General features: G+C 47.9%; 2 protein-coding genes across 13 annotated transcripts in view; both read left to right on the plus strand.

Annotated features, from left to right (window-relative positions):
• The first annotated feature begins 3 nt into the window (after nucleotides 1-3).
• SFXN2 (sideroflexin 2) lies at nucleotides 4-7,154 on the plus strand. 7 transcript variants are annotated; one of them, XM_088169272.1, is made up of 12 exons: nucleotides 4-26; nucleotides 1,251-1,423; nucleotides 1,730-1,900; nucleotides 2,802-2,900; nucleotides 3,043-3,118; nucleotides 3,196-3,281; nucleotides 3,938-3,998; nucleotides 4,070-4,136; nucleotides 4,678-4,727; nucleotides 5,021-5,070; nucleotides 5,307-5,354; nucleotides 5,744-7,154. In XM_088169272.1, the coding sequence occupies exons 2-12, from the start codon at nucleotides 1,263-1,265 to the stop codon at nucleotides 5,841-5,843; spliced, it is 969 nt and encodes a 322-aa protein (XP_088025398.1). In that variant the 5' UTR covers nucleotides 4-26; nucleotides 1,251-1,262; the 3' UTR covers nucleotides 5,844-7,154. The 7 variants fall into 7 exon arrangements, 6 of the variants coding, with proteins under 6 accessions (XP_088025398.1, XP_088025397.1, XP_088025394.1 ...); XM_088169271.1 differs by having other exon boundaries at nucleotides 5-92; XM_088169268.1 differs by lacking the exon at nucleotides 4-26 and adding an exon at nucleotides 103-139.
• A 3,217-nt stretch (nucleotides 7,155-10,371) lies between these two features.
• Nucleotides 10,372-27,085, plus strand: part of WBP1L (WW domain binding protein 1 like) — a 59,080-nt gene continuing 42,366 nt past the window's right edge. The window contains exons 1-2 of one of the 6 annotated variants that reach the window (XM_088169273.1): nucleotides 10,372-10,494; nucleotides 17,326-17,440. In XM_088169273.1, the coding sequence (XP_088025399.1) occupies nucleotides 17,414-17,440 (27 nt within the window). In that variant the 5' untranslated portion in view covers nucleotides 10,372-10,494; nucleotides 17,326-17,413. Of the gene's footprint in view, nucleotides 10,495-17,325; nucleotides 17,441-18,038; nucleotides 18,499-27,085 lie in introns of those variants that run through there. The other 5 variants (XM_088169282.1, XM_088169276.1, XM_088169277.1 and 2 more) reach the window with 5 other exon arrangements.

Here is a 27,085-nt window from a genome sequence, read left to right on the forward strand (position 1 = left end):
CGCACGAGGGGCCCCCTTCCGGCCAGGTGGGCGCGGCCGCTCGGGGCTCTGTGGTTGGCTGAGGGCGGCCACGCGCCGGAGCGCGGGGGCGGGTGAGCGACACGTGGGCGGGAGGCGGGAGAGGGGCCCGGGACCGCAGGTGGGACACGTGGGGACGCGACGGGACGGGCAGGGCAGCGGCGGGGGTGTGCCGGGCCGTGCCGAGCCGTGCCGAGCTGACATAAACCGTGACCGAGCCGCGCTAGAGGTCTGCCGGGGGCTGTGTCGTGCCGGGCCGAGCCTGGGGTGTGCCGAGCTATGCTGTGCCGTACAGAGAAGGGCAAGGAAATTGGTGAAGGGTCTGGAGCTCAAGTCTTATGAACAGTGGCTGAGCTAGGAGTGTTTAACCTGGAGAAAAGGCTCAGGGAGAACTTATTGCTGTCTACAACTACCTTTGAAATGAGCTTGTAGCCAGGTGGGAGTGGGCCTCTTTTCCCAGGAAACCAGCGACAGGACGAGAGAATATAGTCTGAAGCTGTGCCAGGGGAGGTTCAAGTTTGACATTAGTAAGAATTTATACTGGAAAGAACTGCCGAGGGAGGTGGTGGAGTCACTGTCCTTGGAGGTATTTGAGGAACGACTGAACATGGCACTTGGTGCCATGCTGTAATTGACATGGTGGTGTTTGGTTATAGGTTGGACTCAAATGATCTCAGAAGTGTTTCCCCACCTAATTCATTCTGTGGTTCTGTGCTGTGCAACAGTGGGCATGTGGTGCAGCACCCTGGGGAGCACGCAGGGCAATGCCATGGCAGTGCAGAGCAACATTAGGGGGATGTGCAGGATGATGCCGTGGGGGGCACAGCACAGTGTGGGGGTGCTGTGCTCTGCACACGTGGGGGCTACAGAGTAGTGCCCCTGTAGGAGTGCCTGCAGGGCAGCCTCGTGGAGGGTTGAGCTGGGCCCTACGGTGCTGTGCAGCACCATACTACCCCAAGGAGAAGGTGCCAGGTGCTGTGGGGTGCAGCACAAGTAGGGCGACCCCAGGCAAGCAGGGTGATGTGTGAAGGAGCAGCCTGACTGCAGTGTTCTGCCGACAGCAGGAGTGCAGGGGCCTCTTGGGCTCAGGGTTGCTGAAAGTCCAGTTGTCCTGTTAAACATAAACCTGCCATGGCTCTCACCCAGATAACTGCTCCTGTAGCCGTGGCAGGCGTGCACTTGATGAGCAAGCAAGGCAGGATCCTACTAAGCAGCCGTTTCCCCCTGCCCAGACCTGTGCCAAGATGGCCACAGTTTCCCTTGGCTTCAACATCGACTCCCCACGCTGGGACCAGAGCACCTTTGTGGGGCGCCTGAAGCACTTCCTCAACATCACCGACCCTCGGACAGTGCTCGTGCCGGAGGAGGAGCTGGACTGGGCTAAGGCCCTGGTGGAGGGCTGCAGGTGAGGGGCAGGGGTACAGATGGGGCAGGTGCCATCCCTGTGTTCATGGCCATCCCAACCACTGTGCAGTGTTGCTGAGGGATGGAGGCAGTCATTCTCAAGCAGGTATGCTGCGATGTAACATCTGTTGGAGGTAATTCTGGGGGGAGTTTCCCAGGCTTCTCCCAGGAGCCTCAAGCTGTGACATGCATCCTTCTGAGGAGATGTTTCCCCTGCCTTTCATGTGGTGCCTGGAACTCTGTGCTTCGGCAGTGCTGGGTGCTGACAGGTCTGTGCAGCTTCCCCTGATAGGCTTTGGGCTTGCAGGGCCGGGCTGGTGCCACCAGGAAGCACCCAGGAGCAGCTGCTCTATGCCAAGAAGCTATACGACTCAGCCTTCCACCCTGACAGCGGTGAGAAGATGAACCTCATTGGGAGGATGTCCTTCCAGGTGCCGGGGGGCATGGCCATCACTGGCTGCATGCTCCAGTTCTATCGGTGAGCTCCTGGGTACACCAGGTTGGGGACACAGCCCTGACAACCCCCAACCCCTCTCAAAGTCCCCAGTGGCCAGAGCACGGTCAGTTTACCTCCTCTGGGGCTGGGTGCTGCCCAATGCATGTTCATGGCTGCTGTGCTTGCCTGTGTCCTGTGGTCAGGCCCAGTGTCTCTGGGCTCTGTCTCCAGCACCCAGCCTGTGGTAGAACCATCACAGATCCTCTTGGCATGGGTGGGGATGGTCTCACCTCACCCTGAGTTCAGCTGAGTTCTTCCAAGAGCCCCTGTAACAATTAATACAATCAAATCCTACTTGGCTTCTGCTCTTGTGGCCCATAGCAGTCTTTCAAACTGAGGACCAAATGTGCCCCTTGGCCAGGCTGCTTCAGTATCCCCAGCCCCTGCTGACAGCTCTCTGCATTTCTCTTCTCCACCCCCCTGCATTCCAAAGCATGCTTAGACCCACATCTCCCTATGTCCCTTCCTGCCCCATGTCAGTGTCCCTGGGACACCATTAGAAATCCAGGTACCCTCATTCCCCAGAGCCACTTCTGTCCCTGTGTGTCCCCTCCTTGCTGCTCACTTTGATAAAGGCTTATCTCAGCCCAGCAGAGGATGGATGCCACCCTGCTGAGAGCTGTGTCTCCCACCCCTGCCCAAATGCCTTGCAGGACTGGGCCTCCCCTTCCTATGTTCCCCAGGGCAACCAGAACTCTTGGGACCATTTCCCAGCTCCGCTACTGGCTTGTCACTTTGCCACAGTTCCTCAGTTTCCCTTTGGAGACACTATGATGAGTGGATTGCAGGCATCTTGGCTGTCTCCCTTCCAAGTCTGGCCATGGGCACAGGCCAGGTGTCCCTGACAGCCCTCAGGTGCCCTCCTGGTCCCTTCCCTCTGCAGGACGGTGCCTGCTGTGGTTTTCTGGCAGTGGGTGAACCAGTCATTCAATGCCTTTGTCAACTACACCAACCGCAATGCTGCCTCCCCCATCTCTCTGAGGTGAGCAGGCCCCACAGGATGGAGTGTGTCCATTTGAAGCACTCTGTAGAATCCCCCTATGCCGTGCCTTGGGCACAGAAGGAATAGGGCTGAGTCAGAGTTGGTGATTCTGTTGTCTCCCTTCTTTGAAATTGCTGTCCAGGCAAATCGGGGTGGCTTATGTCACGGCCACCAGTGCAGCCCTGGCCACTGCAGTGGGACTCAACCTCTACACCAAGGTATGCCAGGCCAGGGCCAGCTGGGGCAGCTGGGCACATCTTGCTCTCCTGTGCTGATGCCAGCCTGTTTCCCGCAGCGAGCCCCCCCCTTGCTGGCCCGCTGGGTCCCCTTTGCAGCTGTGGCTGCTGCCAACTGTGTCAATATCCCCATGATGCGGCAACAGTAAGTGTCACGTGTGGCTGGGGCGCTTGAGGGACCCAGCTCGCTCCAAAGGAAAGCTGGTGGCAGCCGGGCTCCTGGGCTGCCTGGCCTCCCTGCCTTGGATTCCCATCCTGGGAACTGGAGGGAGGTGAACTGGGGTCTGTGCATCTGCAGTGCTGTGTCTGTGCTGGAGGGTGCTGGGTGGGATGGCTCAGCTTCCACCTAGAGCAGGAGGGGGATTTTTGGTTGAGGATAGCTGTTCTGGAATCTGTGCTGGAAGATCCCTCAGACCCAAAGATCTCCTGCATGTCGTGGAAGAACCCCAGTCCATGGTATCCTAATGCTGGGACACCCCAGATGGGGTCCTTGTGGTGACCTGTGGCTGCTGCTTGGGATTCCCCACAAGTCCCAGCACAAGGAGCTCGGATGCTGTGTGAGGGACTGTGCCCTGGCTCAGACAGACAGTGTCTGTCCCTAGCACGGCCAGATCCTGCTCACAGCTGTGCCCTGAAGATGGCAGCATCGGCTGGGCTGGGGACCGCGGTGCCCCGGGATGCTGGAGCCCCGTGCCCTGGGGGCATCTGGGGCTGCTGTGCATAGAGGACTCCCCTGGCACCCACTCACCCAACTGCTGTGTCCTCATGCTTTCTCCACTCACGGCTGCCTGTCCCCTTCAGGGAGATCATCAATGGGATCACAGTGACAGATGAGAACAACAACGAGCTTGGCCGCTCCAGGGTGAGTCTGAGGATGTGGATACAGGTTGGGGCACAGCACAACCAGGGCTCACCTGCTGATTTTCCTTGCAGAGGGCGGCAGTGAAGGGCATTGCGCAGGTTGTGTTCTCCAGGATCACCATGGCAGCACCGGGCATGAGTGAGTGTGGGGCAGGAGGGTGTGCAACTGAACTGGGGACTCTCCAGGACCCACCACCTTGCCCTCCCCTGCTTCAGTTTCCTTCGTGAAGAAGAGGGAGGGTGACCATGCATCCCTGCACATTTGCTCTTCTCATCCAGCCATTCCCATCAGAGGCCCCCAGCCCCCTCCATGCCAAACCACAGCCCAGGAGACAGGGGTTGCTCCTATGGCAGTTTGGCCCTACAGGGATGCATCTCGTGCTCTCTGGCCCTAGCCCCTCACCCTGCAGCCTAGCACCCCCTCTGCTCCTTAGACCCTTGACATGCTGCAAGCCAAGAAGGAAGCACAGGAGCATGAGGAGCACAGACCATGCTGCCCAGGTGATGGATATGTGGGTTCTTGTGTCAGGTTCTTGCTGTCAGCAAACACCCAGTAGCTCCCAGCATAACTAGCTGCTGCCATGGCCTCCAGGTGGGTGGTCCTGCTGGGACAGCCCTGCAGGCTGGCTAGCAGGATAGCTGTTCTGGGATCTGGGCTGACCTTTGCTCTCTGTGCCTAGTTATTTTGCCTGTCATCATGGAGCGGCTGGAGAAATTCACCTTCATGCAGGTGAGTGCATGTTTCTCCTGCCAGTGAGTTCTGTGGTGCCCCAGCCCTGCTTCCCAGCTGCTGATATGCTTGGGATCAAATGGGAAGTTGCAGACCCTGGCTTGCTTTGCTCCCTACTTCAGTCATTGATACACCAATGGCCTCTCAAGTGGGGGAGGCTATGGGAGGGTGGCAAAGTTTGGTGCACACCAGAGGTGTTGGGCATTCAGCCCTACTGAGGGGAGAAGTCTGCCCACTGTGTGAGTGGGTCTTGTGGTGAGGCCAGGGACTCATTCCTGGTTGTTCTCTTGCAGCGGATCCGGGTTCTCCATGGGCCTCTGCAGGTGCTGCTGTGCGGGGGCTTGTAAGTATCTCACTGCTCAATCCCCTGTGAGTGCCTAAAGTATGGCTCCAAAGGGATGCTTGAAAAATACCTCTTTCCCAGAGGAGACTGCAAAGCTGGTTACCTTTCACCTTTGGCTTTCTGCAGTTATTGGGAGTCATGGGGTGTGAACCCCTCTTGGGATGAAATCCCTGTGGCTGGAGGGCAAACAGGCTGAGATCCCCAAGACTAAAGCTCTGCTCTTCTCTGTCCCACAGCCTCCTGTTCATGGTGCCAGCAGCCTGTGCTCTCTTCCCTCAGCGATGGTACCTGTTCCACTGTTTCCCACTCCTTCATGGGATCTCGGGAGCCTTCCTCCTCCCCTAGTTCTTCTCTGCCCATCCCAGGAGAAGCATGATGGGCACCCATCCTTCAACCCAAGGCAGTGCCTGCCTGTACATGCAGGTGCCCAGGGCATCGAGAGCATGTGCCTCCCCTGCTCTATGAGCTCTGTGCTGGGAGCAACAGGACACCCAGCTCCATGGGCAGCTCTCTGCCTTCCAGCACTGGGAGGGAAGGGTGGTGGGTCCTGCCATGAGCCTGCAAGATTCTTGGGACTGCAGAGACCTCAGATGGCAATGGGGAAGGAGGGTGGCTTGACTGGTAGTTGGGGAGGAGGATCATGGCTCTCAGTGTGCATCCCCTCTCTCCACAGCTCCCTTGCACTGGCTGACCTTGAGCCAGAGCTGCGTGACAGTATTGTGGCCAAGCACGGGGACAAAGTGCCATATGTCTATTTTAACAAAGGACTGTGAATGGAGACTACCTCAGGAGCCGTCACACCTCTCTGGCCTCCTGCCACTACCAGTCCCACGACCCCTGAGCAGAGGCACAGCCCAGCACAGTCCAGCCCAGATCTGCTTCCCCACCCAGCACCTTCTCTGCAGCTTTTTTCCACTGTAGAATCAAGATCTGACTCTGTGTGTCCAGCTTGCAGCACTTTGGCTTGTCCTGAGCCATCTCCATCTGCTGCTGGCCATGTCCCAGCCATCCCATGTCCCTCTTGCCCTGAGGGATGCCAGTATTTCCTGTGCCTTCCTTTGGTCCAGACTCTCTGGGCCTCACTGGGTTTGGCCCCATGAGGCTCTCTCCCTTGGGGCTCAGAGCATAGTTCTACCTCCAAAAGCAGATATCCTGCCATTGTACCAGCAACCAAACCACATTCCTGCCTTAAACCACTACAATAGCCTCTTCCCAAGAGCTGGATCATGTCTTGGCAGGTGTGAAGGGACCTGTTCTCTCTGCACCATGAGAGTGACCATCCCAAAGTGCAGAGACCAATGCTTGGACTATACATTCCTTGCTCTCAGGTTCAGGTCCTATTCACTCTTTGATTGCCACAATCCAGAAAAGAAATAGCTAATTGTTTTTAGCTCTAATTTTTTCATTCCTCTGAGCACTGTCACCCTTGTCCTACATCTCTGGTTCCCACAGTAGAATCATGAAACTGCAGCTTTAGGGGACAATTGTCTCTGTCCCCTCTTTGATTTGGGGAAGACACAAAAATCACAGAATTGTTAGGGTTGGAAGGACCTCTGGAGGTTGTCTATTCCAGCATGCCCCTGCTGAGGCAGGGTTACTGGAGCGGGTTACACAGGAATGTATCCATGTGAGTTTTGAGTATCTCCAGAGAGGGGAAACCACAGCCTGCCTGGGCAGCCTGTTCCAGTGCTTTGCCACCCACAAGGTAAAGAATTTCTTCCTCGTGTTGAGGTGGAACTTCCTGTGGTTTAGTTTGTGGCCATTGCTCCCTGTCCTGTTGCTGAGCACCCCTGAAAAGAGCCGGGCACCATGCCCATGACACCTGCCTTTGAGACATTTACATGCATTGATGAGATCCCTCTGAGTCTTCCCTTCTCCAGACTGAACAGGCCTGGCTATCAAAGTCTCTCCTCATAAGAGATGCTCCAAAGCCTTCATCATCTTTGTGGCTTTCCACTGAACACTCTCCAGTAGCTCCTCTTTCTCGTCACAGAACTATCAAGGCATTAACACAGGCTCTGAATAGCAGCACTGCAAACAACAGAGGAAGGTTGAAAAATAAATGCAGTGATTTTTAAAATACAGCTGTGAGTTGTGCTTCTGGCTGGTCTCTGTATCTAGTTCTCTGGACTGGGCTGGTATGTGGGTCTCATGCTTGCCCTGGAAGGGAAAGGTGTGGGCTTTGTGACCCACCAAGCATCAGGGTGAGGGTGAGCAAAGGAGCCAGGAGAAGGAGGAAGAGTGTAATGGGTGGCATGAGCTCTGAAACCCTTGGGAATTCAATGGCAATCTTCCCCAAGAGGTTCTTGGGTCTGCAAAGTCCCATGGCAAGTGACAAAAGGTGATAGTGTGGGCTCACAGTGACACTCATCTTCTTGTGGGGCTTGGGAGGATGTCGCTGGGTGACCCCTTCTACACCCATGGGTGCTGTTTATCTTCATGGCCAGGCAGAGTTTCATGATGCTATCTTGGATCTGCCATGAGGCCTCTCCCACCCCAAAGGAGAGCAACTTGAATTTGCTGCAGCCTAGTTTAGGGGAGAAAGGAGCCCAAGTCCTGGACTAAAGTCCCTGCTTTTGATCAGCTGTATCCAGGCTCTCTTTTGCTGATGAACATCCCTTGGTGGGACAAGTGCGTTTCTAACAAAGCCACATGAAGTGGCTTCTCTGAAAGCCCCATGGCCCAGTGGATGATCCATATTCCTTCCTCCAGTTAGGGATACATGTCGGATCTCTAGGGCGGCAGCATTCTCACATCAGCCACGTGCCTGAGTACAGACACATTACCCACTCTGCTCCTTCAGAGAGAGCAGCCAAACCCGAAAGGCACTTCACTACAGTCCTAATCTGTATCCACAGCAGGTTTGCTTCTGTCAAAGCTGCAAAAGGCAAAGGATAATGTCTCCAACCACATGTAGCTACTGCTAGAAAACTGTAAAAGAGCTCTGAAATAATTAATAGCAGAGCAGAAAGTAGGAAAACATGTTCAAACTTGTATATCTGTTCCCTGGGCATTATTAGATCTCTTGTTAAAGCACAATTAAAGTAATAGATAAGCACATGAAATGAAACACATGTCACTCCTGTTGGGAATGGAGAGAAGCCACAAGGAAATATCTCTGCTCTCTGCTTTTCTTAAGCTCCTTAGCTCATGCTGCTCTTGTCCTACACCCAAAACAGCTGTGAGGACTTTTAGAAAAGTACCTGTAACAGTCTTTTGGGTCCAAGGTGCCTCTGGCATACTTGGGATCATGGCTATGTTTGTAAAATTATGTGCTGTAGCATCCCAAAACTGCCCTTTCCCTGTTCTTGTTGTTCACCCTTCCTGCCTCGGTAGTTTGGAGGGGTCCTGGCAGGGCGGGGAGCTCTGTGGCCAGCGATTCTGGGGCAGCAGCCACACGAAGCCAAGCTTGGGACGATGGCAGCAAAGCCTCAGCTGTTTGGCCACTCCTTTTTTCCTGTCCCCAGCCGTACTAGAGGGGCAATGGAGCACAGAGACCCCCTGAAGTGCTACTGCCATCTCACATTAGCTTTTCCCCTGCCCTGGGGAGCGGGACATGGTGCAGTTTATTGCTTATGGACTGAGTAAGAGGTTTGCTCTGGGCTTGTAGAATTTCTGAGCCATCTTCAAGACAGACCTTCCCTCCCACCTCCCTGAGCTTATAGCAGTGGATTTCTTCTTCAGATCGACATGGATTTATGCCAGTTGACAGTTCAGCTCAGCAGGGTTTCTCGGTTTCTAGCTTGTAGCTGGAATCTCCCCCTGAGGATTCAAGTAATCTCAACAGCTCACATCATTCTGGACATGGTCACTGTGCCTGCCAGCCCTCCCCAAAACCACAATAAGTCCACAACCTGCCTTGGTCTCACTGAGGAGCAGAGGATTTGCTGCCAAGCTGTGGCCAGCCTGGCCTCCGCTTCCCATTGCAACAGGAAGGAAACCTCATTGCAAAGAGTCAGAGCCAGACGTATCCCTGCTTGGGAAGAGCAGCAAGTGTTAATTGCTCTCCAACAATGAGTCATACCTGATCTGGGCTTGTCCTGTGCTCCCGTGAACTCCATGCCTTTTCCCTGCTGTGCCTCTAATTTCAGGGCTAGTTGGGAACAGGAATAAAGCTCCTTCAATAACTGTGTGTGGCGGAAATGTCAGTGTTCCAGCATGTTTACGACCTCACTTCAAATGGCAACCACACCAAAGATGTCACGTTGGTCTGCAGCAGAGCCTGAACAGAGGCTGGGGAGGCTGCTGGGTTCCCTTAAGCACTGGCAATGCCAGCAGGAGGGCTTGGCCAAGGGCCAGTGGAGGCCGGGATTTGGCTGCCACAGGAAGAGGAGCGAGCATGATGAAGGTGTGATGGGTGAACGGCTGCTGGCCCACATTAGGCAGCCCGTGGGTGAGCTGATCTGGATAGAAGAAAGACAGGGCAGGAGATGAGCTGCTAAATCAATTATTTTTCTCTGGCCTTTCTCAATATGTTATCTGAGCATCTGATGAACCTCATCATGCCAATCTGGCACCTAGGCTGTCTGGCATGCTGGTAGTGGCAGTGTAGAAACCCTCTGATACTGCCCCAGAAACATGGACTGTCTCTCCCGAGCTGTGAATCAATATCAGGTGCTGATGCCCCCACTCCTGCTGGGTGTGTGCACGATCACTGTGTGGGGACATGCTGGGACACAGCGGCAGTGGGAGATCCCTTCTCCATACTGCTTTTGTCTCCCAACGGTGCCGGCACCAACACATTGCTATCCACTGGACACCTTGAGTTCAGTGCCACGCTGCTGCTGCCATGCCACACCCCCTCCATGCCGCACTTCCCGGTGTGCCCGAGGTCCGGGAGGGCTGTGGGGTTTGGGACAATGTGGGTGCTCTGGGGAGGAACGAGGCTGAGCAGGGGTCATGCTGAGCAGGAGTAACCTGCTGAATGGAGGATGAGTGCCTGGCGGCCACAGGGAGGCTGTGGCTGTGGAGGAGGATGTCTGTGAACCCCCTTTTCGCCCAGTTGTGCTGACAGGGCTCCATTGCGGTTGTGTGTGTATGTGTCTGCAGCCCCCTCGCTCCTCTCCAGCCAGTTCCGCCACTCACAACATGGCGGCCGGAGTGAGACCGCAGGCTCCATCCCCGCGGTGCCACACTCAAGATGGCCGCTCCCTGTTCGCAGGCCCCGCCCCTCCCGGTTTTGCCCTAAGCGACATCGTGCTGAATCAATGGCAAGCCGAAAGCCGCGTCGGCCGCCCAATAGACGAGTGCTGAGGGCGGGTCCGGGCGCGGGGTGCCCCTGGGCTCCCGTCCCGGGCCGCAGTCGGGCCGGGGAGGCGGGAGCGGGGGGTGGGGGGGATGGCGAGGAGGCTCCGCGCCGCCATGGCCCTGCTGCTGCTCCAGGCCCTGCCCGAGGGGCTGCCCGCCGGCGCGGAGCCCGCCCAGGTACGGGGGGGCCGCTCGGAGGGGTCTGGGGTCGCGCCGTGCCTGCCGAGGGGCCGCGTTCCTGGGAAAGGGGGCGGCTGTGAGTGCGGGGGCTGCGCCGGCCCTCAGGTGTGCACACCTGGCAGAGTGTACATGAGGTGCCAGGGGGAAGAGGCGTTTGGGGGCCCGCCTAAGGTTTGGAGAGCCCCGTCACCTGAGTGGAGCTGGAGGAGATGCAGAGCCCTGGGTCTGGGGGTTCCTGTGTGCCGTGCGGATGGAGAGCTGGTGTAGGGATCCAGGCACGGGTGGCAGTGCCGCTTGCAGGGGCTTTGTGCGGCAGAGTGGCTGCAGGACTAAGGAGAAAGGTGTTTGACTGGACACCGAGGGAAAGGTGGCTGTAGTGAGGGCGGGAGGCTGGAGCTGGCAGGTGCGCAGGGGCCTGCGGGTGGAGGTGCAGGTGTCTTTTGGGGGTGGTGACAGGGAGCAAGGTGACCTGTGAGGGGACAGGGTGAAGGAGGTTTGGAGTGAGCTGGAGGGTGGCAGTGCAGCAGCTGGCCAGAAGACGTGGGTCAGCAGGAAAGTGGGATTTGTGTGGTGCTGCCCAGAACAGGTGAGCTGGTCTTCCTGTGGCAGGAACAGTAGAGAAGGTTCGATGCAAACCTGTGGGCAGCGGGAAGGAAGAGGGAGCGTGTTTCAGCTGGGATGAGGGGAACCAGGCCCTGTCTTTGTAGGCTCTGACCACCCGGTTACTACTTTTGTCATGCCTGGAAAGGGTTTTAATGAAGTTGGCTCCCTCTTTTTTATCCTTTTACTCTGTTTCCTGTCTCTGGTGCAATATGTACTGTTCACATCTCCAGTGGTGGTCTTGAGTCCAGCAGTGTAGACACCTGTAACTTCTCCTATCTTGATATGTATGTTCAGTGACACTCACCAAGGACTGCACTTGGCCAAGCAACCTGTGCACGACCTGGATCTTAATGGCTCATGGAGTCAGCATGTCTTTTTCACCCTGTGGAGAGCATGGATGGAATATGATGACTTCTGGTTTGATATGTTGTATTCTGTATAAAGTACAAATTGCAGTTTGCATTTGTTGAAGGTCAGAGATAGTGAGATGCTGATCTGTGACTGTAGGTCACAGGTGCCATGGGGTGCATTGTGCTTAATGTCACAGGGATGCAGATGGATGTGTCCTTCTGGAAGGCGTCCACTAAAATACTTCTCAATACTTCTGCAGAAGAAGGAGGTGAGGAGTTTGTCTATGATTACAGATGTTATGCCTCTTTTGAATTCTGTTCTTCTTTTCAAGGTGTTGAGAGCACCAGATCTACTTTAAAAGCTGTGTTTTTTGCTGTCAGTAGAGCCATCCCAAATCCCCTTCAGCCACAGTGAGGCTAAGGCTTGGCTGTTGCTTCCCTACGGAGCCATTTGCAGGATTGTGTTGAACTGTGTGTTTTCCACATTGTCTCAACTGCCTTTAATAGCTGGAAGTCCTGGTGCTTGCTCCATTTCACCTGCAGACCGAGGTACATAAACTAAACGTACAGAAGCACATCTCAGAACCATTTTGCTCTCTGGTTGTTGTGGTACCCAGCTGTGAGCAGTGGTCAGGTGGTAGGATTATCTGTATGGTAGCTGTGAGTCTCTACAACCCTATACATGCTAATAAAAATGTCATACCTGCTCTGAAGACTGTGCAAGATGCTCCCTGCCTCAAGCAGTTTATACATTAGTCAAACGAATAGGAAGTAGAAAAGGCGAGTGTGGAAGCAATTGTATCTCTGGATTGCATGTGGAATAGTGGCATTTGTGACTTGTAGATATATTCTCTAGTCAGTGCACCAGAAATAATCCTAAAATAATATGTCTTGAGTGGTACAATACACGAGAGTGGGGGAGAACAGCTTTGGCTGCCTACGTTTTCTTTAAGAGCACTTGGATAGAGATGCATCTTTTACTCATTTCCTTTCCATAGTTTGTCTATATAAAACTCTCACAGCTTTTTTTAGATCTTAAATGTATACTCTGTCTGTCAAAAGGCTGGTGTTACCTCACTGCACACTAGAGATTGACAGCTGCCCACTCAAAAACCAGAGTGGTAATGTAGGATCTTGAGAAATTAGAATGTAACAAAACTTCATCTGCTTTGGTGTTGCCTTAGAGCCTGATTTCATCACAGTCAGTTCATAGAGAAGATCTGCAGCAGGGCAGTGCTGGACTTGGAAGATCTCTACACCAAAGGTTCTTGTGTTTCTAACTGAAACCCTGATAGCATTTGTCTCTTGTCCTCTCCCGAGTGCTGTTGCCCTTGCTGCCTCCGGTGACTTCTGCCTACTTCTATATACCTTGCAGACATTTGCTATGTCCTGATTGCCTCTGCTGTCAGGGAGAGCTTCTTGCTCAGGGTCTGTGTCCCCTTGCCTGGAAGCACTGTATCACAGACCTGGTGGTCTACGGCTGGGCTGCAAGAAATGTGTCCTTTAAATAATTCAGGAGGTGGAGCTGTACTGCCTAGCACTGAACAAACATTCAGGAGAACACACTGTGCTCTGCAGGAATGTCTGATTTTTCAGGTTAAAATAAGTCCAGGCTGCCCAGGATCATCAAAGACCTTTCTTCTAACTAAGGTGGATTGCTGAGAAAATTATAAGCTATTATATTATCTTCTATGCAGAGTTCAAGTTTATCTGTCTCCACGACTATTCATTGCAGTTTCACTTGTAATCGGAGTGCAAAACTTTGTTAACTCGAGTGGAAGCATTTATTAACAGATTACAGGCTGAAGTATTCCAATTATGTTGTAATAAAATCAGGATAAACATCACAGGAAGAAGAAATCGAGCCATGTTCAGTAGCAGCTGTAGAAGCAGAGTCATAGCACACCTCAGCTATGTGCTAGCTCTCGGTTTGAGGAAGAAGGAAATAAGAAATTAATATATTTCAAATGAACTGGATAAAATTTGTAATGAAAAACTTCAAACATTAATTATTTTTCTATCGTAGTTTGTCTCCACAGGGCAGAATAAAGGTTATTTGACTGTCTCAACTATCTATCTGCTTCCCATGCCTGCAGCTTAATTATCACATAGTTTTCTCAACTGTTGTTTTCTTTAAAAAGAGATTTAAGTGAATGTTAACTATGTGACAAGTCTGTGGAATCCATCTTTCTCTAATAAGGTGGTTTTGAGCCAAATCAGGCAGAAGCATATTCTTCTTAAAGACCGATTCCATCCCAAATTAAAAAGTTTGCTTGAAGTTTGCTTGTGACTTGTGGCATGATTCATCATATGTGACAAAGAGGACAGATCCTTGCTTTAAGGAATAACTCGGCGTGACAGTCACTGTGGCTAACACCTCTGTAACACAGAGTTTCTGTCCAAGGCTGTGACCACAGCTCTGATTGCACCAATGTGGAGTTACCACGCTTCATCCAAGGCTTTGGCTGGATTCACGCCCTTTCGGAGCATCACTTCAGGTAGTCTGAACTGAACAGCAAAGTTTCAATTCTCATGTAACAGGCTCCTCATCTCTAAGTTTAAAGCAACGTTTTTGATTGAGGTAAAGGTAATTAGTTCCAACTGTACTTCCATGTCTCCTGAAATGCCTCAGGTTCCTTCAGGAGGAGAGCTGCTTGTGTAACCATAGGATGTATTTTGCCTGCCATATCTTTGTGACTCTTAGTTTTTAGGCTTGCTAATATCCACAATTTTGGCAGGAGGCAGCAGAGATCAAAGTACGTGGTGTACTTGCTCAGAACGGGAACTTCTAAATAACTGCAGGCTGCGTTAAGGACTGCTTTTTCTGTGATGATTATACCAGTGTGAACTCTGGTATTTCAACTGTATAGCAAGCTTTCCTGCTGATTAAATTTTGTTTGAGAGTGGCACTCATAATTACACAAAATGCTGTAAGACTTTCAACTTGCATCTCTGCAGCTGGGCAGCAGATGGAAAGCCTGGTCTGAAAATGTCCAGGGAACCCTGCGGAGGAGAGTGGCAGATTTCTTCATCGAAGTCAAGGCATCTCTGTGACTGAGACCTGTCATTGTATTCTGAGAAATTCCCTGCCACCCTGCAAATATTAGTTAAAATATATATATAGCACCTCTTTAAGAATGAACTTGGGCAACTGTTGCAGAGTTGTGGGGTGCCAGAAGGGAACTTGGAAGGTTTAATCTGCCGGAGTTGTTTTGCTGTGGTTGGAGGTGTTTCCATCCTCCCAGCCTGTTGGGCCAGGTCAGCCCATCTGGCTAGTGGGAGCATCCAGTACTGCGTGTCCCTGAGCACTGGCTCTGCTGTATGAGGTGCTGCTCTGCAGCAGGGACCCTGCCCAAAGTGGTGATCTGCCATCGGCCCGTTAGGGAGGCAGAGGATGGATGCATTCAGTGTTTGGCCACATTTCAACAGTAGTTATTCAGACCTGGCTAAAACACCCACTGAACCCTCCTCCCTTTGATTCCCAGAAGGCTGCTCCTCTAAGCACCTTCAACAGCTGCTTTTCTGCTGGCAAAATGGAAACTCTGCTCTTTTATATGTCTCTGTCAGCCTGTATGAACTTGGTATTATGTTGACGTTCACCTTCATCTTTCTGTGGTTTTAGAAAGGCACTAATATTGATAATAGTTGTGTTTCTTTATGACCCTCCATATGGCTATCCTCTGAGGTAATGGGCAATATATTTAACAAATGCAAATTGCCCACCTTTTATTTTTGCCTTTTTTTTTTCCCTTTAAGTCACATTGGGAGGATTGGCAGGATTGAACAGACTTTTGCTTGTGGCAAAAAGCTGTTGTTGGGCTAATGATCCTGTGGCCTATTTCTCCATGCAGTGCTGTCACTGATGTGCCCTGTGGTTGTGGCTGTGCCTATGTAAAGGTTTTCTGGTTAGGCAAGTCCAGCAGTTTCAGTAATGCCGACCTGCACACGGCCTTTCATTCTCCTGACAACATGTACCTGGTACCAGGTTTGAGGATATTCCTCTGGTCTGAGCTGCCCTGCTTTACAGGGTAAGAATCTGCACTTTCTGGTTAGCTGTTTAGGAATCCTCTGAGCTTATTAATGTGTGTAACCAATGACTTTATGGCTCTTACACAGTCCTGTCTTGCATTTGTTTCAGCGGGTTCATGAATCCAAGACAAGCAGGCAAGCTGTGCTGCTGTTTTTGCAGTGTGGGGGAAAGGACTCAGCATATCAGAGATCTTAAAAGCTGTCTCTGAGGCAGGGCTGGTGACAATCCTGGAAGGGCCATTAGTCATGGCAAGCAGAGATGCTCATTGCACGTACCAGGACAACCTGATTGTGCCAGTTTTGGTCTGTCCTTCTGAGTCAGAAAAGAGCTCAGGGTGAGGGATGGTGTTATTGTTTGAGTTCATTGAGGGATGCTGACAGGGAAGTTTGGTCCCTCATTCCCCCTGCTGTCCTGTGTGAATAGAAAGCTCACAGCTAAGAAGAGACATTTTGAGATGCCAGCGCTTGCTGGGTGCTGTGGCAATGGAGCTCTGATAGGTGATTGTGTGGCTTTGCCTGTGAAGAGTGCACGTAACAAACGTGCCTGAAATAACAGCTGGCTGGAGAGGACAGGCTTGCCAAGCAGGAATTGCATGCCCCTACCTTGCTTGTTAAAAGAAGTGTGTTGGTGTGGCAGTCACAAATGAAATTTTTTCCATGGTTTCAGCAGCAGATGCTGTTTGACTGCAAAGGAAAGCTCAAGGTGCTGCAGAGACCTCCTGTTTATCTGCTTGGACAAGGAAAAGCTTGCTTCTTCTCTAATGATGTGATTATCAGTGGGATCACCACCTCTAGTATTATTTTTAGATGATAGCTGTGGTCTGTGCAGTGGCTTTTGGAACTGCAACAGAGCAGTTTGCATGCAGGGGTTTGCTAGGTGCAAAGTGAGGTAGGTGATGGTGGCAGACTGATGCAGCAGGACAAACCATTTAATGCTAATGCTCCTTGGCATGCTGTGCCCTGAACAACACCTGCAAAGAGAAGAGAGAGACTGTATTTTGTGTGGAGGCAGCTTGTGGTGCTGCTTGTTTGCAGGCCTTCTCTGCTGAGCCAGTATCCATCCACCTGGCATCATGCAAGGTTGGTCCAAACTGGCTAGAGGAAAAAAGGATGTGAGAACTGGGTTGTGTAGGAGATTCAGATGCAATTTTCTGACAGTTCCTTCTTCCCAAGCACTTTTATACTGGCATATTGTAAACCAAATCCAAACACTGACAGTGCACAGGAATCTTATAAGGAAGTGGCTGAGAGATCCTCAGTGCAGATTCCAAGGGGACAGAGCTTTGGCCAGCAGCATTTTAAATGTCATCTTGCTGACAATGGGTTGCAGAGTTGTAGGTGGATATGGCAAGCAACTACCAGGACTGACAAGTTGCGGGATGCTATATTTAGGGAAGAGACAATTTATATTTATATTTAGGGAAGAGACAACAAGGACCTTTCCTTTTCTCTTAGAGGATCAAGACCTTGTGTTCCTGACTGCAGTCTTTAGGACTAGTAGAGGAAAGAGTGAACCTCAAGAAAAGAAAGATTTGCTAGCAATAAAGAAGAGGATTCTCCCATCTTTCCTCTTCTTCATTACTATGAGGTGGAAGTTTGTTACTTGTAATGGTGATGTGTTTTTATTTCATCTCTAGTTTCGGTATGTGCAAGGCAGTAATAAAAATTTCAGAGGCAATTCGAGCGGAGGTCCATGGGGTTTGGTTTTTTGTGTTTGGGTTTGGTTTTTTTGTGTTTTGGTTTGGGGGTTTTTTTGTTTGTTTTGTTGCTTGTGGGGATTTATTTTTGAGATCTGGGAAGGAACATGGGAAAAGCAGAAACTAACCCTCTCTTGGCTCTACTTCAGGCTGAGGGAGCTTGTCAAGATACTGGCATTTGCTAAATGTCCTGGAGAGGGAGAGAGAGTGACTTGAGCAGGAAAATGGATTTTGTTAATGAAAGAAGATAATTCACGGAAGAAGGTGAGCTTTATGTAGTTATCAGTGTCCATCTCCCCATCCATTTTGAAGCTACTGATCAACTTGAATGAAATTTGATAGGAAGATGCATAAAATTTCAACAGAATTCTTGAAAACAGAGAGGCATAGAGACACCTTAAAAAACCAAACAAACAGGGAATCACTGAGTGAGAAGCTACACTAGTGAGCTTATTAGCAGTGGGAAATTTGTGAGTTGGGTTGACTGACTTGATACATGCCCTACCTCTTACCCAGAGCCTCTGTTGGCACTCACAGTTTGTGAGCCTGCAAAGTCAGTCAGCCTTGTGAAACACACTTATGGGAGGTTAGCTCCAGTGGTTACAGAGCTACTTTTATTTTTCATTTTGTCTCCCATTGGCTGAAGAGCAAATTGAAGTTGAAAAGGTTGATAAGCTGTGGAAACAGCTATGAAGAGTGTGTTTTGCCAGGAATCTGACCAGCCATCCTGAGGTTTCCCTGTGTAAAAGATGTCAAGTGTTCCTTTGGAAGCAGGGAAGACACTTGACCATTAATGACTGCCTGCAGACAGTGCAAAGGCTTTTTTGTGAGCAGAACTGATTCACTCTTTTCTCTTGTCCAGCATGCAAATATGACCAGCAAGTCAAGTACTGATGTCCACAAGACACCTTCTTTTTAACTTATTGTGGAATCGGAGCTCATAATCAAGACAGTCTCAGATAATGCTTCCAGTCAAACAATGGTGTAATTGTGACAGCCACACCAGAGGCCTGGTAAAGAAAGAGTGCAAAATAGGCAGAAGTCATCTTCCTTGCTAAGTTCTGTATTCTTTACTCTTTGTAATAAGCTTTTTGTTTGTTTACACTGTATAAGGAGTTGCTTGTTTTTTAAAAAAAACTCTTTCTCTGTTTGGGATCCTCTTTAAATCCCAGGTGGTGGATGACTGCCAGCAGGAACCCACGGGAACTGCATGTCTTCTGTCTCCAGCAGAAGATCAGGCCATCCTGTTGCATAAATTATCCTCTGTGACAGCCATTCCATTGGTGGTGGGCAGAAAATCTCCCCCACAGGGCTAGCAGTCGGTAAAAGCACCTTTTAGAGCTGAGCTAAGCAAGAATTTGGAGTAACTGCTGTGGAATGAAAGGGTTAATTGGGGGCTGAGATCAGAATGAGCCAGGAGGTAAGGGAAGGACTGGAGGAGGTGGTGGGCATAGTACAGAGGTGTTGTAAACGCTGAACAAAACCTTTGAAGAAGGCAGAGTCTTCAAGGCCACAACACTGGGCTGACTTCATCCTGGGCTGACTTCATCACATCCTGTATATCAATTGTAACTGTAAAATTACCAAACTTGCCTCTCTTCTTGGGAGAAGGAAAGAATTTTCTTCAGATAGGATCTGAAAGACCTTTACTCTGCTAGGAATGCATGTAACTACCTGAATGCATGTGAAAGTCGTGACTCATGTCTGGGTCCCCTGTGTGATGAATTCCTCCTTTTCTTAGTCGTTGCCTCATTTGTTGTTTGCAGACTGCTTTTCAAACAGTGAATGCTGAAGAGGTGGAGGAGGGTTATACCTGTGTTGCCTTGTCTTCAAATTACCTTGTCGTTTTGACTTCTGTCTTTTCAGAAGAACTTCACAAACAGCTTGCATTTGACTCTCCAACCTCCTGTGATCTGCAGCTTAGCTAAAACAGGCTTGTAGACATTTGTCATTGCCGATTGTCTCCATTTACTGACGCTTAGCACTTGGACTCCAACAGAGCTTATCTTCAAATCGCTGTGTCAAGAACAAGAGCTCTTCTTTTCCCCAACTATTTTCCTAGCTATATTGTTTTATTTTTATCTCATTGTTTTGCTCCTTTTCCTACTCATCTCACATACTTTGTTATTAATATCACTCTCATGTTTGTGGCTTATTGTTTTTACTGAGTTTCTTGCTTTTCTGTTCTCTGTATCTCTATTTTCCAGAGTCTGTGATGATGCTAAACCAGTGGTTAGGCTGTCAAAGCAAGAGTTGAGAAATTTTTCTCCTCAGACCTATTTTGTGCTCTTAGGCCCATCATTTCACTGCAAAGTCCAAAGATCATCCTGCCAAAGATGAATTCAGGAGGTCTAGAGCAATTGTTTTCTGTTCTAAAACTTGCAGTCTGATTTCTCTACTTGGACTAGCTGGAGAAGCAGTCCTCCTTTATTTTCAGCATGATACATATTTTTTGAGAAGCATTACGCCAGGAAAACTTTAGTTTAAGAGCCAGACGAATCTGTTGTTGCCTTGTTTCACCTTTGCTGGCATGTAACTTCAGGCTGGTATGAACTGTAAGAGCTTGCTGTATTGCTGGTATGGATGAGACACAGCCTAATCTCCTTTTTTCAAAGCCTTTAATAGAGCAGATAAACTTTGGGGAACACAAAGTGTGACAGTGATGGTTTCTTGTCTGTGTTATGTTATCTAACAGTATAGAACCAAAACTCTTCTTGCTGTAATCCTACTCTAAAAGATTTTAGAAGTGCAACCAAAGGATTAAATGCATTCAGTGTGTCCTAATAAAACAGGACTAAATCTGTGTATGCAAGGCAGTGAACAGTTTGGCTTTGGCTGGAAAATGTAGAGGTCTTCAGGGGAGGAAAGCAGCACTAGACAAGATGTTTACAGTGACCTGGCTGGGTGGTGTGGGCCCCTTGCATCTTGATCTTTTGGAACCAAACAAATGGAGGCTGTATTTGTGTGTACGAAGCTGTGTACCTTGCATGAGTGTAATCTGTAGGCTGGCTGAGTGCTGCTGTTGATGTCCCTTTATCATTACACAGAAAAAGTTAATTTTACAATTCTGGAAACCTCAAGTTCTAGTGGCACTTCACAAGCTGGGACAGACTCTGAAATGAATGACCCTAGATTTTGTTTATTTGTATTCTTGTGCTGAGAGTTCTTATTATCAGTGGCTCTTCTCTTGCACAGGCACTGCCTGCAGCAGTCCTTCTGAAGGCATTTTCCTTTAGGACAGGGTGCAAGGTAAAACTTGCTTATGATTTCAACTAGTCTCTAATTAAAGATCTGGTCTTTAAACATACTTCTTTTATCTGGTTCAACCCAATAACCGGTTCATTTACTCGTCTTGCACTGCTTCTGTGTTGGTCAGCTTTTTCCCTGTCCTGGCAGCAGACATCTTGCATATGCTTCAGTCATGAGGGCTCTTGAGGGTGAAGTGTCTTGCTGTTTACTTAACTGAAAAGATTAGTGCAAAGGTAAACAATGGGGAAAAAATAGATTTTTTTTTTTGATTTAGCTGTTGTTGTTTGTCTTGGTTTTTTTAGGGTGAAATTATAAATATTATTAGAAATATTTTTTAAAAGCTCCAATATATGCTCCCTTTGACACACAAGTAGTTTTGCAAGAACTCTTCAGTGGTGATCCTGGCTTAGCACATGATATTAAGAAAGTAATTTCACATTTCTCATCTACAATGGTGACATTAAAATGGCACATGTACTATGAACTGTATTTTTTGTATCAAAATACCAGGGGATTGTGTGGGTTGTATAAATACTGTGTCATTTTCTTCTTCAGCTGGATGTCTGGGTGGAAGCTTTCAGGTCTAAATTATTAATTGTTAACTAAGAAACACTTGCTTTTCTTCTGCAAGGTTTTGGTCCGAAGGTTTTTAATGCCCTCAAGTACTATGGTCAAACTTTATCTAATTGTCAAGATACAGTTTTATTGTTCTTGGCTTCTTCTGTACTTGAGTGGAGACTGTTCTTCTATTTATCTGGAAAGCATTAGTGTAAATAATCAACATGTGAAGACAGATGAGGATTGAGCTTTAGTGCCCCTCACGAATTGCATGTGCTCTGTTTACTGCATGGAAAACAATTAGTTCAAGTGAAAGCTTTTCCTTCTTTGCAGATGAGTTAATTGGTTCTGAAGCAAAGTCCAAACATGGAATTTTTGTATCTTATTTCCCCTTGGAGACAACAGCACGCAGAGCTGGAGATTTGGAACCAAAGCAGCAGGTTCAGTGAGCAGTGCAGTGGGAGAAGCTCGAACTGGCTGAAATGCAAATGTAGAATCTGAAAAGGGAGTGTAGAACCCAAACTGGCAGTGCAAACTGTTTTTACAGCTGCATTTTGGCTTCTGGATGCTTAGTACAGGGTAGTCTCTTTTCTAGGCTTTTGGACTTCATATCAAAATGTTCAGATGGCCATGAACCATGAGCCTGCCATGCATACCTTGGGAGTGAAAGGGGGGAGGGAGTCTGGAGCAGGTTGCCAGCAGACCCTGATCATTGTGAGATGCTCTTGGGCTGGGCAGGCAGAGGAATGACTTCCAATTGCCCATGAGTTGTCCTGGATGTCATCAGGAAAGCTTGCCTTGCTTTCTTTGGTGCCAGGAATTTGACTGTCCAGCTGCTGGGAGGGCTCAGACATCTGTGTTAAGTTCTTTACAGGATGAGATACCCAACCTTTCTGCAACGAGTAAGATCATCTGATGTGTCTAAGGAGGTTATTTTATATGTGCACACTGAAATGACATCCTTAATTTCCAAAGAAGCGTGTGTCTTGCACTCTTCCTATTTTACATTTCACTTTTCATTTGGTGATGAAATGAGCATTCTAGTTTAACTTGCTAGTTCTTTAGTGCTAACCTGTCTTCTCCCCAAGTGTGTGGACTTTCCATGGAGTAGAAGTCTTTCAGATAATCCTTGTCCTTCTGCAAAGAGGGAGCAGGCTATTTCTGTGTGGGTGGTGGGTGTTCGTTCTTGCATTTATTGCTGTCATTAAAGTGAGAGCTTGTTCATTCTGTGTCAATAACACCTTTGATCCTCTTATATAAAGGGAACACTGGGTGTCCTGCAGAAAAGACCTCTTTAAAGTGCCTTGCAATGTTATGCTTCTACATGATGGTTAATAAAAGTTCATAAATCCATGCTGCACTGGAGACCAAGTACAGTTCTCTGTATTGTATTCTGCAGCACACACGATTTATTCTCAGCTGATTGACCTCATGTGGACTTGTGCATGTGTAAGTAGCAGCTAAAATCAGTGGTCTGAGCACTAATCTGCAAGTTGCAGACAGTAGGTTATTTAGTGAGAATGCTCCACAAGCCTCTTGCTGCAGCATTTTCATTCAAAAAGGTCAGTTCCATGAGTTTGTGCACAGCTGAATTTAATGTTCTTTCTCAGCAAGGCAGGCCACACTGGAGAGTGCATAATTGTAATAAATACAACTTTGTTCTCAGCTGAAAAATCCATCTGAAATAAATTTTTCCAGCCCTTCCAAGAAATGCTTTTAGTAAGATAAATAAAAGCAATTCTTGCCGATTTTACATTCATTCAGCAGGAATGTTGGTGGGTGTAGGGTGCCTCCACTTAAGCCACTCATCACAGTGCCTTCTGGGCTCAGTCATATTCAATAGCTGGCTAAGGATAGCACTTGCAAATTGGGTTTCTCACAAACCAATTAAACCCAAGTTCATTATTTCTTACTTGGTTTGAATCCTGGTTATTATTTTGAGTAAAATTGTTCTTAGCAACAAGTACAGAGAGTTCAGTTGCACTCTCAACTCAGAAAAACTTTAAACAATGCTTTGATAGGTACATCTGGTTTTTGGGATATGCATGTATTTTATACAAGCTTTTGTGGCTTATTTTCTGGTTGGCACTTCTGTGTAGTCAAAGAAGATTTGTTTTCTTCTGTGTTCCGTTTCGCAACAGTGGAAATACTGAAAATGTCTCAGCCTAAATATGGAAGGAAAACTAGGAGTTGTTCTTTTCCTCCAAAACTTCTAAGCAAGTACGTTAAAAAAATCCCCTCTTTGCTTTCATCTTTCAAAAGACTAAGCAGAGTGTGAAATGTCCTATCTTATCTTTCTTTTGTTTTTTTTTAATCTAGGTATAGCAAAGAGCTCTGCTAGTTGATTGGCATACTGCTACTGGTAGAAGCTGAATTTTTGCATAGTTCTGAGTTCATGTTCGGGTCTTGTTACCTTTGAGGTTTCAGAGGGGCTCTGCAGGATGGTCCTTAAATATCTTTTTGCTTTCCCTGCAGAGACTTTAGATAAGCAGTTTCCAAACTCCTCCACTCAAAGCTACGACAACGTTTAGTTTAGGAGCTACCTGGTTCCCAGTTGTTCCTACTATTGTACAGCTGGTTGCTGCTGCAAGGTCACCCTTCTGCAGGACTCTGCTGGGATCTATGAGACTGCAAGGGAGAAAAGACTCACATGGCAGTGTCAGTCGTAAATGAAAGGTAACACAGTCATTCTGCTCTTGTCCTGAATTTTGACAGCCCTCTGCTGTGCTGCTTGGGATGAACTAGCTGCAAGTAAGCTGTGGTACCTGGTATCTATCTTGTCCTATTTTCTTTTCACTTTGGAGAGAGGGAAGCATGGAGGCCTTTCTAAAGAAAAGAAGAGCCTGATATCTAGGAAAGAAGAGACTGTTGACTGCAAAGGGAGAAAGCAGAGGGAGGTGACTGAAATCTGAGTACTCTAACTTCATTAAATGCAAGTGATAGTCCTGGACCTGATGATATGGGGTGGAAACTCGAATTTACTTTCATTCACCTTCTGTGTGCTAAATTAGATAGTCATCTCTCAATGACTTGGTATCTCTTCAAGCACCACTGGATTTCCATTGACATCAGAGAATGATCCAAGGGGAAATATGCTCTCTCTTGCTAGACTGGACTTGTACCTTATGGTCACATCCATTTAACATCGATTGGGAGCAGTTTTAGTCAGCACTTAGATCATGATGGTCTGCCTTTTTTTCTCAATGTATTGTTTTCTCTCCTTGCTTGTCTACTTTATTCCACTGCCTTCCTTCTCCTGGTGCAAGTCTTTGTATTCTCTGTTTTTATCTGTTGAAGCCATCAGGACTTGAATACTTGGTACTTGCTAATGAAGCTTGCTTGTCAGTGAGAAGGCATGGGAAGCTCACTTAAACTAGGATCTGTCCAGGCACCTTGACCCTATGGGCAGACATGGTTTATTTTAGAAAGATTGTCTTAAGTTAGAAAATTAGCTTGCTTTCAAAATGAAAACACACATTGATCAAAACTTGAATTTCATGTGGGTTGTGTAAACATGTAATTTGGGTTGGATCTGGGCACTGGAAAATATGTGACACTATAGTCCAGGAAGTTCCAGTGCAAGAAACATGGGGAACTTCAGAAAGTCACATTAACTGTCTCCTTGGGGAAGTGCCTCAGAAATCCTGACCTCTGTGTTTCTGCCGTGTGTGACGCCAGTGGAGATGATCACTTGAGCAGTTGCAACATTCTTGTATACATGAGTTTGAATGACATTATGAACTGTGGAAGGAATAATGCTGTGCTTCCCAAATCGCTCTGCAGAGACTCTCCCTGCCCCTGCAATGAGCTTTATCATTAAAGCACAGTCTGCTCCCATCAATGCCATGTTTCCTATGGTCAAATCACAGAAACCTTTTTCTAGAGGTCCATGCACTTGAATTTCTAGGGGAGATGGCTGTGGTGCTCTCTGAAACCTCTGCTCTTTGCCAAGCCACCATCCAGTGTGTGAGGTTTTGGGCTGACACAGATATCCTGTTCCTATTCTCATCCACTAAAGGTTTCCTGTGTAAGATGTTAGTTTTACTCTCCTCTTTATCAACCCTGACAAAAGTTGTTATTTAAATGTTGCTCAATATTTTCAACATGATTTTGGGATGACTGCTAATTCCTTCAATGCCTTGTTTTGTTTTAGAATTTCTAATCCTATTTTTGATGACTAAGTTCAGTTGCGTGGTTTCCCCAGCAAGGATTAGGGTTTACTGCTATAGGTACGTCATCCTGCCTTTGAAGCTGCTTGCTCATGCTTTCCTTGGCAAGCTCTGGCAGATGTGCTTGGGAACAACAGAGATGGTATCTTTTCGAAGCTGTAGAAGGGTTAATTGGAGCATGTTTATGAAATCAAGTTGCTCACCCTTACAAGCTTTTACTGTGATCTTTTTGAATGCTTTTGTAATTTATATTACATTTTTCTTTCCTTTCTTGAAGCTATTTTAATGCTATGTGTGATATTGTAAAAATTACCTGTGATAAGTACCTTTTCTTGGCAAATCCTTGATTGCACACCTCTTGGATGCCAACTGGAGAACGTGACTGTCTTCATGTGGATGGCCTCACAGTTTGGTGTTTTGGGATGGCTGAAGGATTGTAGAGCAGCTGAAGCACATCTATAGTTCCAAACCCAAGCAAAGGACTTTCCTCCTCCAGCAGGCAGATTGCTGTTTGTACAGATGCTTCTTCTCAAGAGTCTTTTTGTAGGATTGGTCACACTTGTGACTGAGTTTGCATATGTGATGGGGAGAGGGGCTGATGGGCTATTCATGGGAGTATTATTTTTCGTCAGGGAGATTAAAGATATTGCTATTGATGAGGAGATGGCTTTGCAGATTCTCCAGTGAAATGGAGCACCTGCATATATGCAGTACTTTTTGAAAAATGTTACACAGCATCTGCTCTCTGCTGGGAATTGTTAATTGTGCTTTTGGCTCTATCTGCCTCACTGGCACATGTACCATTGTGAAATTTTTACAGCCAAATAAAATATCAGAGAATGGTTCTCTTCAAGAGGGATCTGATAGCTGTTGCCTCTGAAACCAGGTGAGAAGCATGTGCTTGCCTCACTGGGACCTGCTCTTACCTGCACTGCCATAGCACCAGGATATTGATGCAAGGCTCCTGGATTGCAAAGAGCCTGGATAATTCTGGTAGGGTAGATGTTACAACGCCAGGCTCTGCAGATGTACATGATGCAGTTGAACAGAATGTGAAAACCTTAGTTTCTAGTAAGTTGTCTCAAAGTGGATTTATTTGTGCATTTTCATAATAAATGTGTCTTCATTTTTAGTAAATTTCTAAAGCCATGACAGAGACTGTTGGGATTTGTTGTGTTTACTCCAGCGATTGTCCAGCAGTGAATGCAGAACTTTGCAAGTACTGGCTTTTGGTACAAATTCATGCGTTGTAATTTGTAATACCAGGATCTTCTAGAAACACAGAGGAATCAAGCGACTGTTATTTTTATTTTCTTGCATGTTAAAATTGTACAAATGTAGACTGTTACTTCTGAAGATTTCATTTCTTCCCAAGGAAGTATCATCTCCTGGGATTTAAGTATTTGCTGATGCAAATCTCTGTGATCACAGTTAAAGAACTGAGTGTCACATCATTAGGTCACCAGTTCAAATCTAGCCCAAAGAGGTAATGGGGATTTTTATACCCCTAATGCCTTTCATCAGGATTTATGTTTACTTGTTAAACTAAAATTGGAGCATCTGCTATTCAAAATTATGGTTCAAGTGGAAAATAAACACTAGAAGCCATTCTTTCTATAGCAGAAAATCCTGCTTGACTTGTGTATCTGTATATGCTTGTCAGCACACATGGAGGTTTAGCAGGAATAAAGGTTGTAGAGAAATGGATGCTTTTAGTCAAGTCTAGTATTTTTGGTATGCTTTTCTATGACTTTTTAATTGAAAGAGCTTTTGAATAAAATATAGGAGGATACAGACTTTGAAGGCAAAGAGATTTTGAAATTGAAAATGCAGTGGAAGAGTATTTTGAATGGCAACTGAAACATTTTGGATGAAGTATTTCTGAAATTCTTCCAGGCAGCTGCTCTTCTAAAGAATGATGGTTGGTGGATTG

Source organism: Sturnus vulgaris, chromosome 8, assembly GCF_052056855.1.
Source record: "Sturnus vulgaris isolate bStuVul1 chromosome 8, bStuVul1.hap1, whole genome shotgun sequence".
In the NCBI taxonomy this organism is placed as follows: domain Eukaryota; kingdom Metazoa; phylum Chordata; class Aves; order Passeriformes; family Sturnidae; genus Sturnus; species Sturnus vulgaris.

What these genes read in the sequence shown, in the direction of transcription:
- SFXN2 (XM_088169272.1), top strand. Translation starts at nt 1,263, where the DNA reads ATGGCCACAGTTTCCCTTGGCTTCAACATCGACTCCCCACGCTGGGAC. An exon ending in AGAAATTCACCTTCATGCAG is followed by an intron (nt 4,728 to 5,020) that starts GTGAGTGCATGT and finishes GTTCTCTTGCAG; the next exon opens with CGGATCCGGGTTCTCCATGG. An exon ending in GTGCTGCTGTGCGGGGGCTT is followed by an intron (nt 5,071 to 5,306) that starts GTAAGTATCTCA and finishes TCTGTCCCACAG; the next exon opens with CCTCCTGTTCATGGTGCCAG.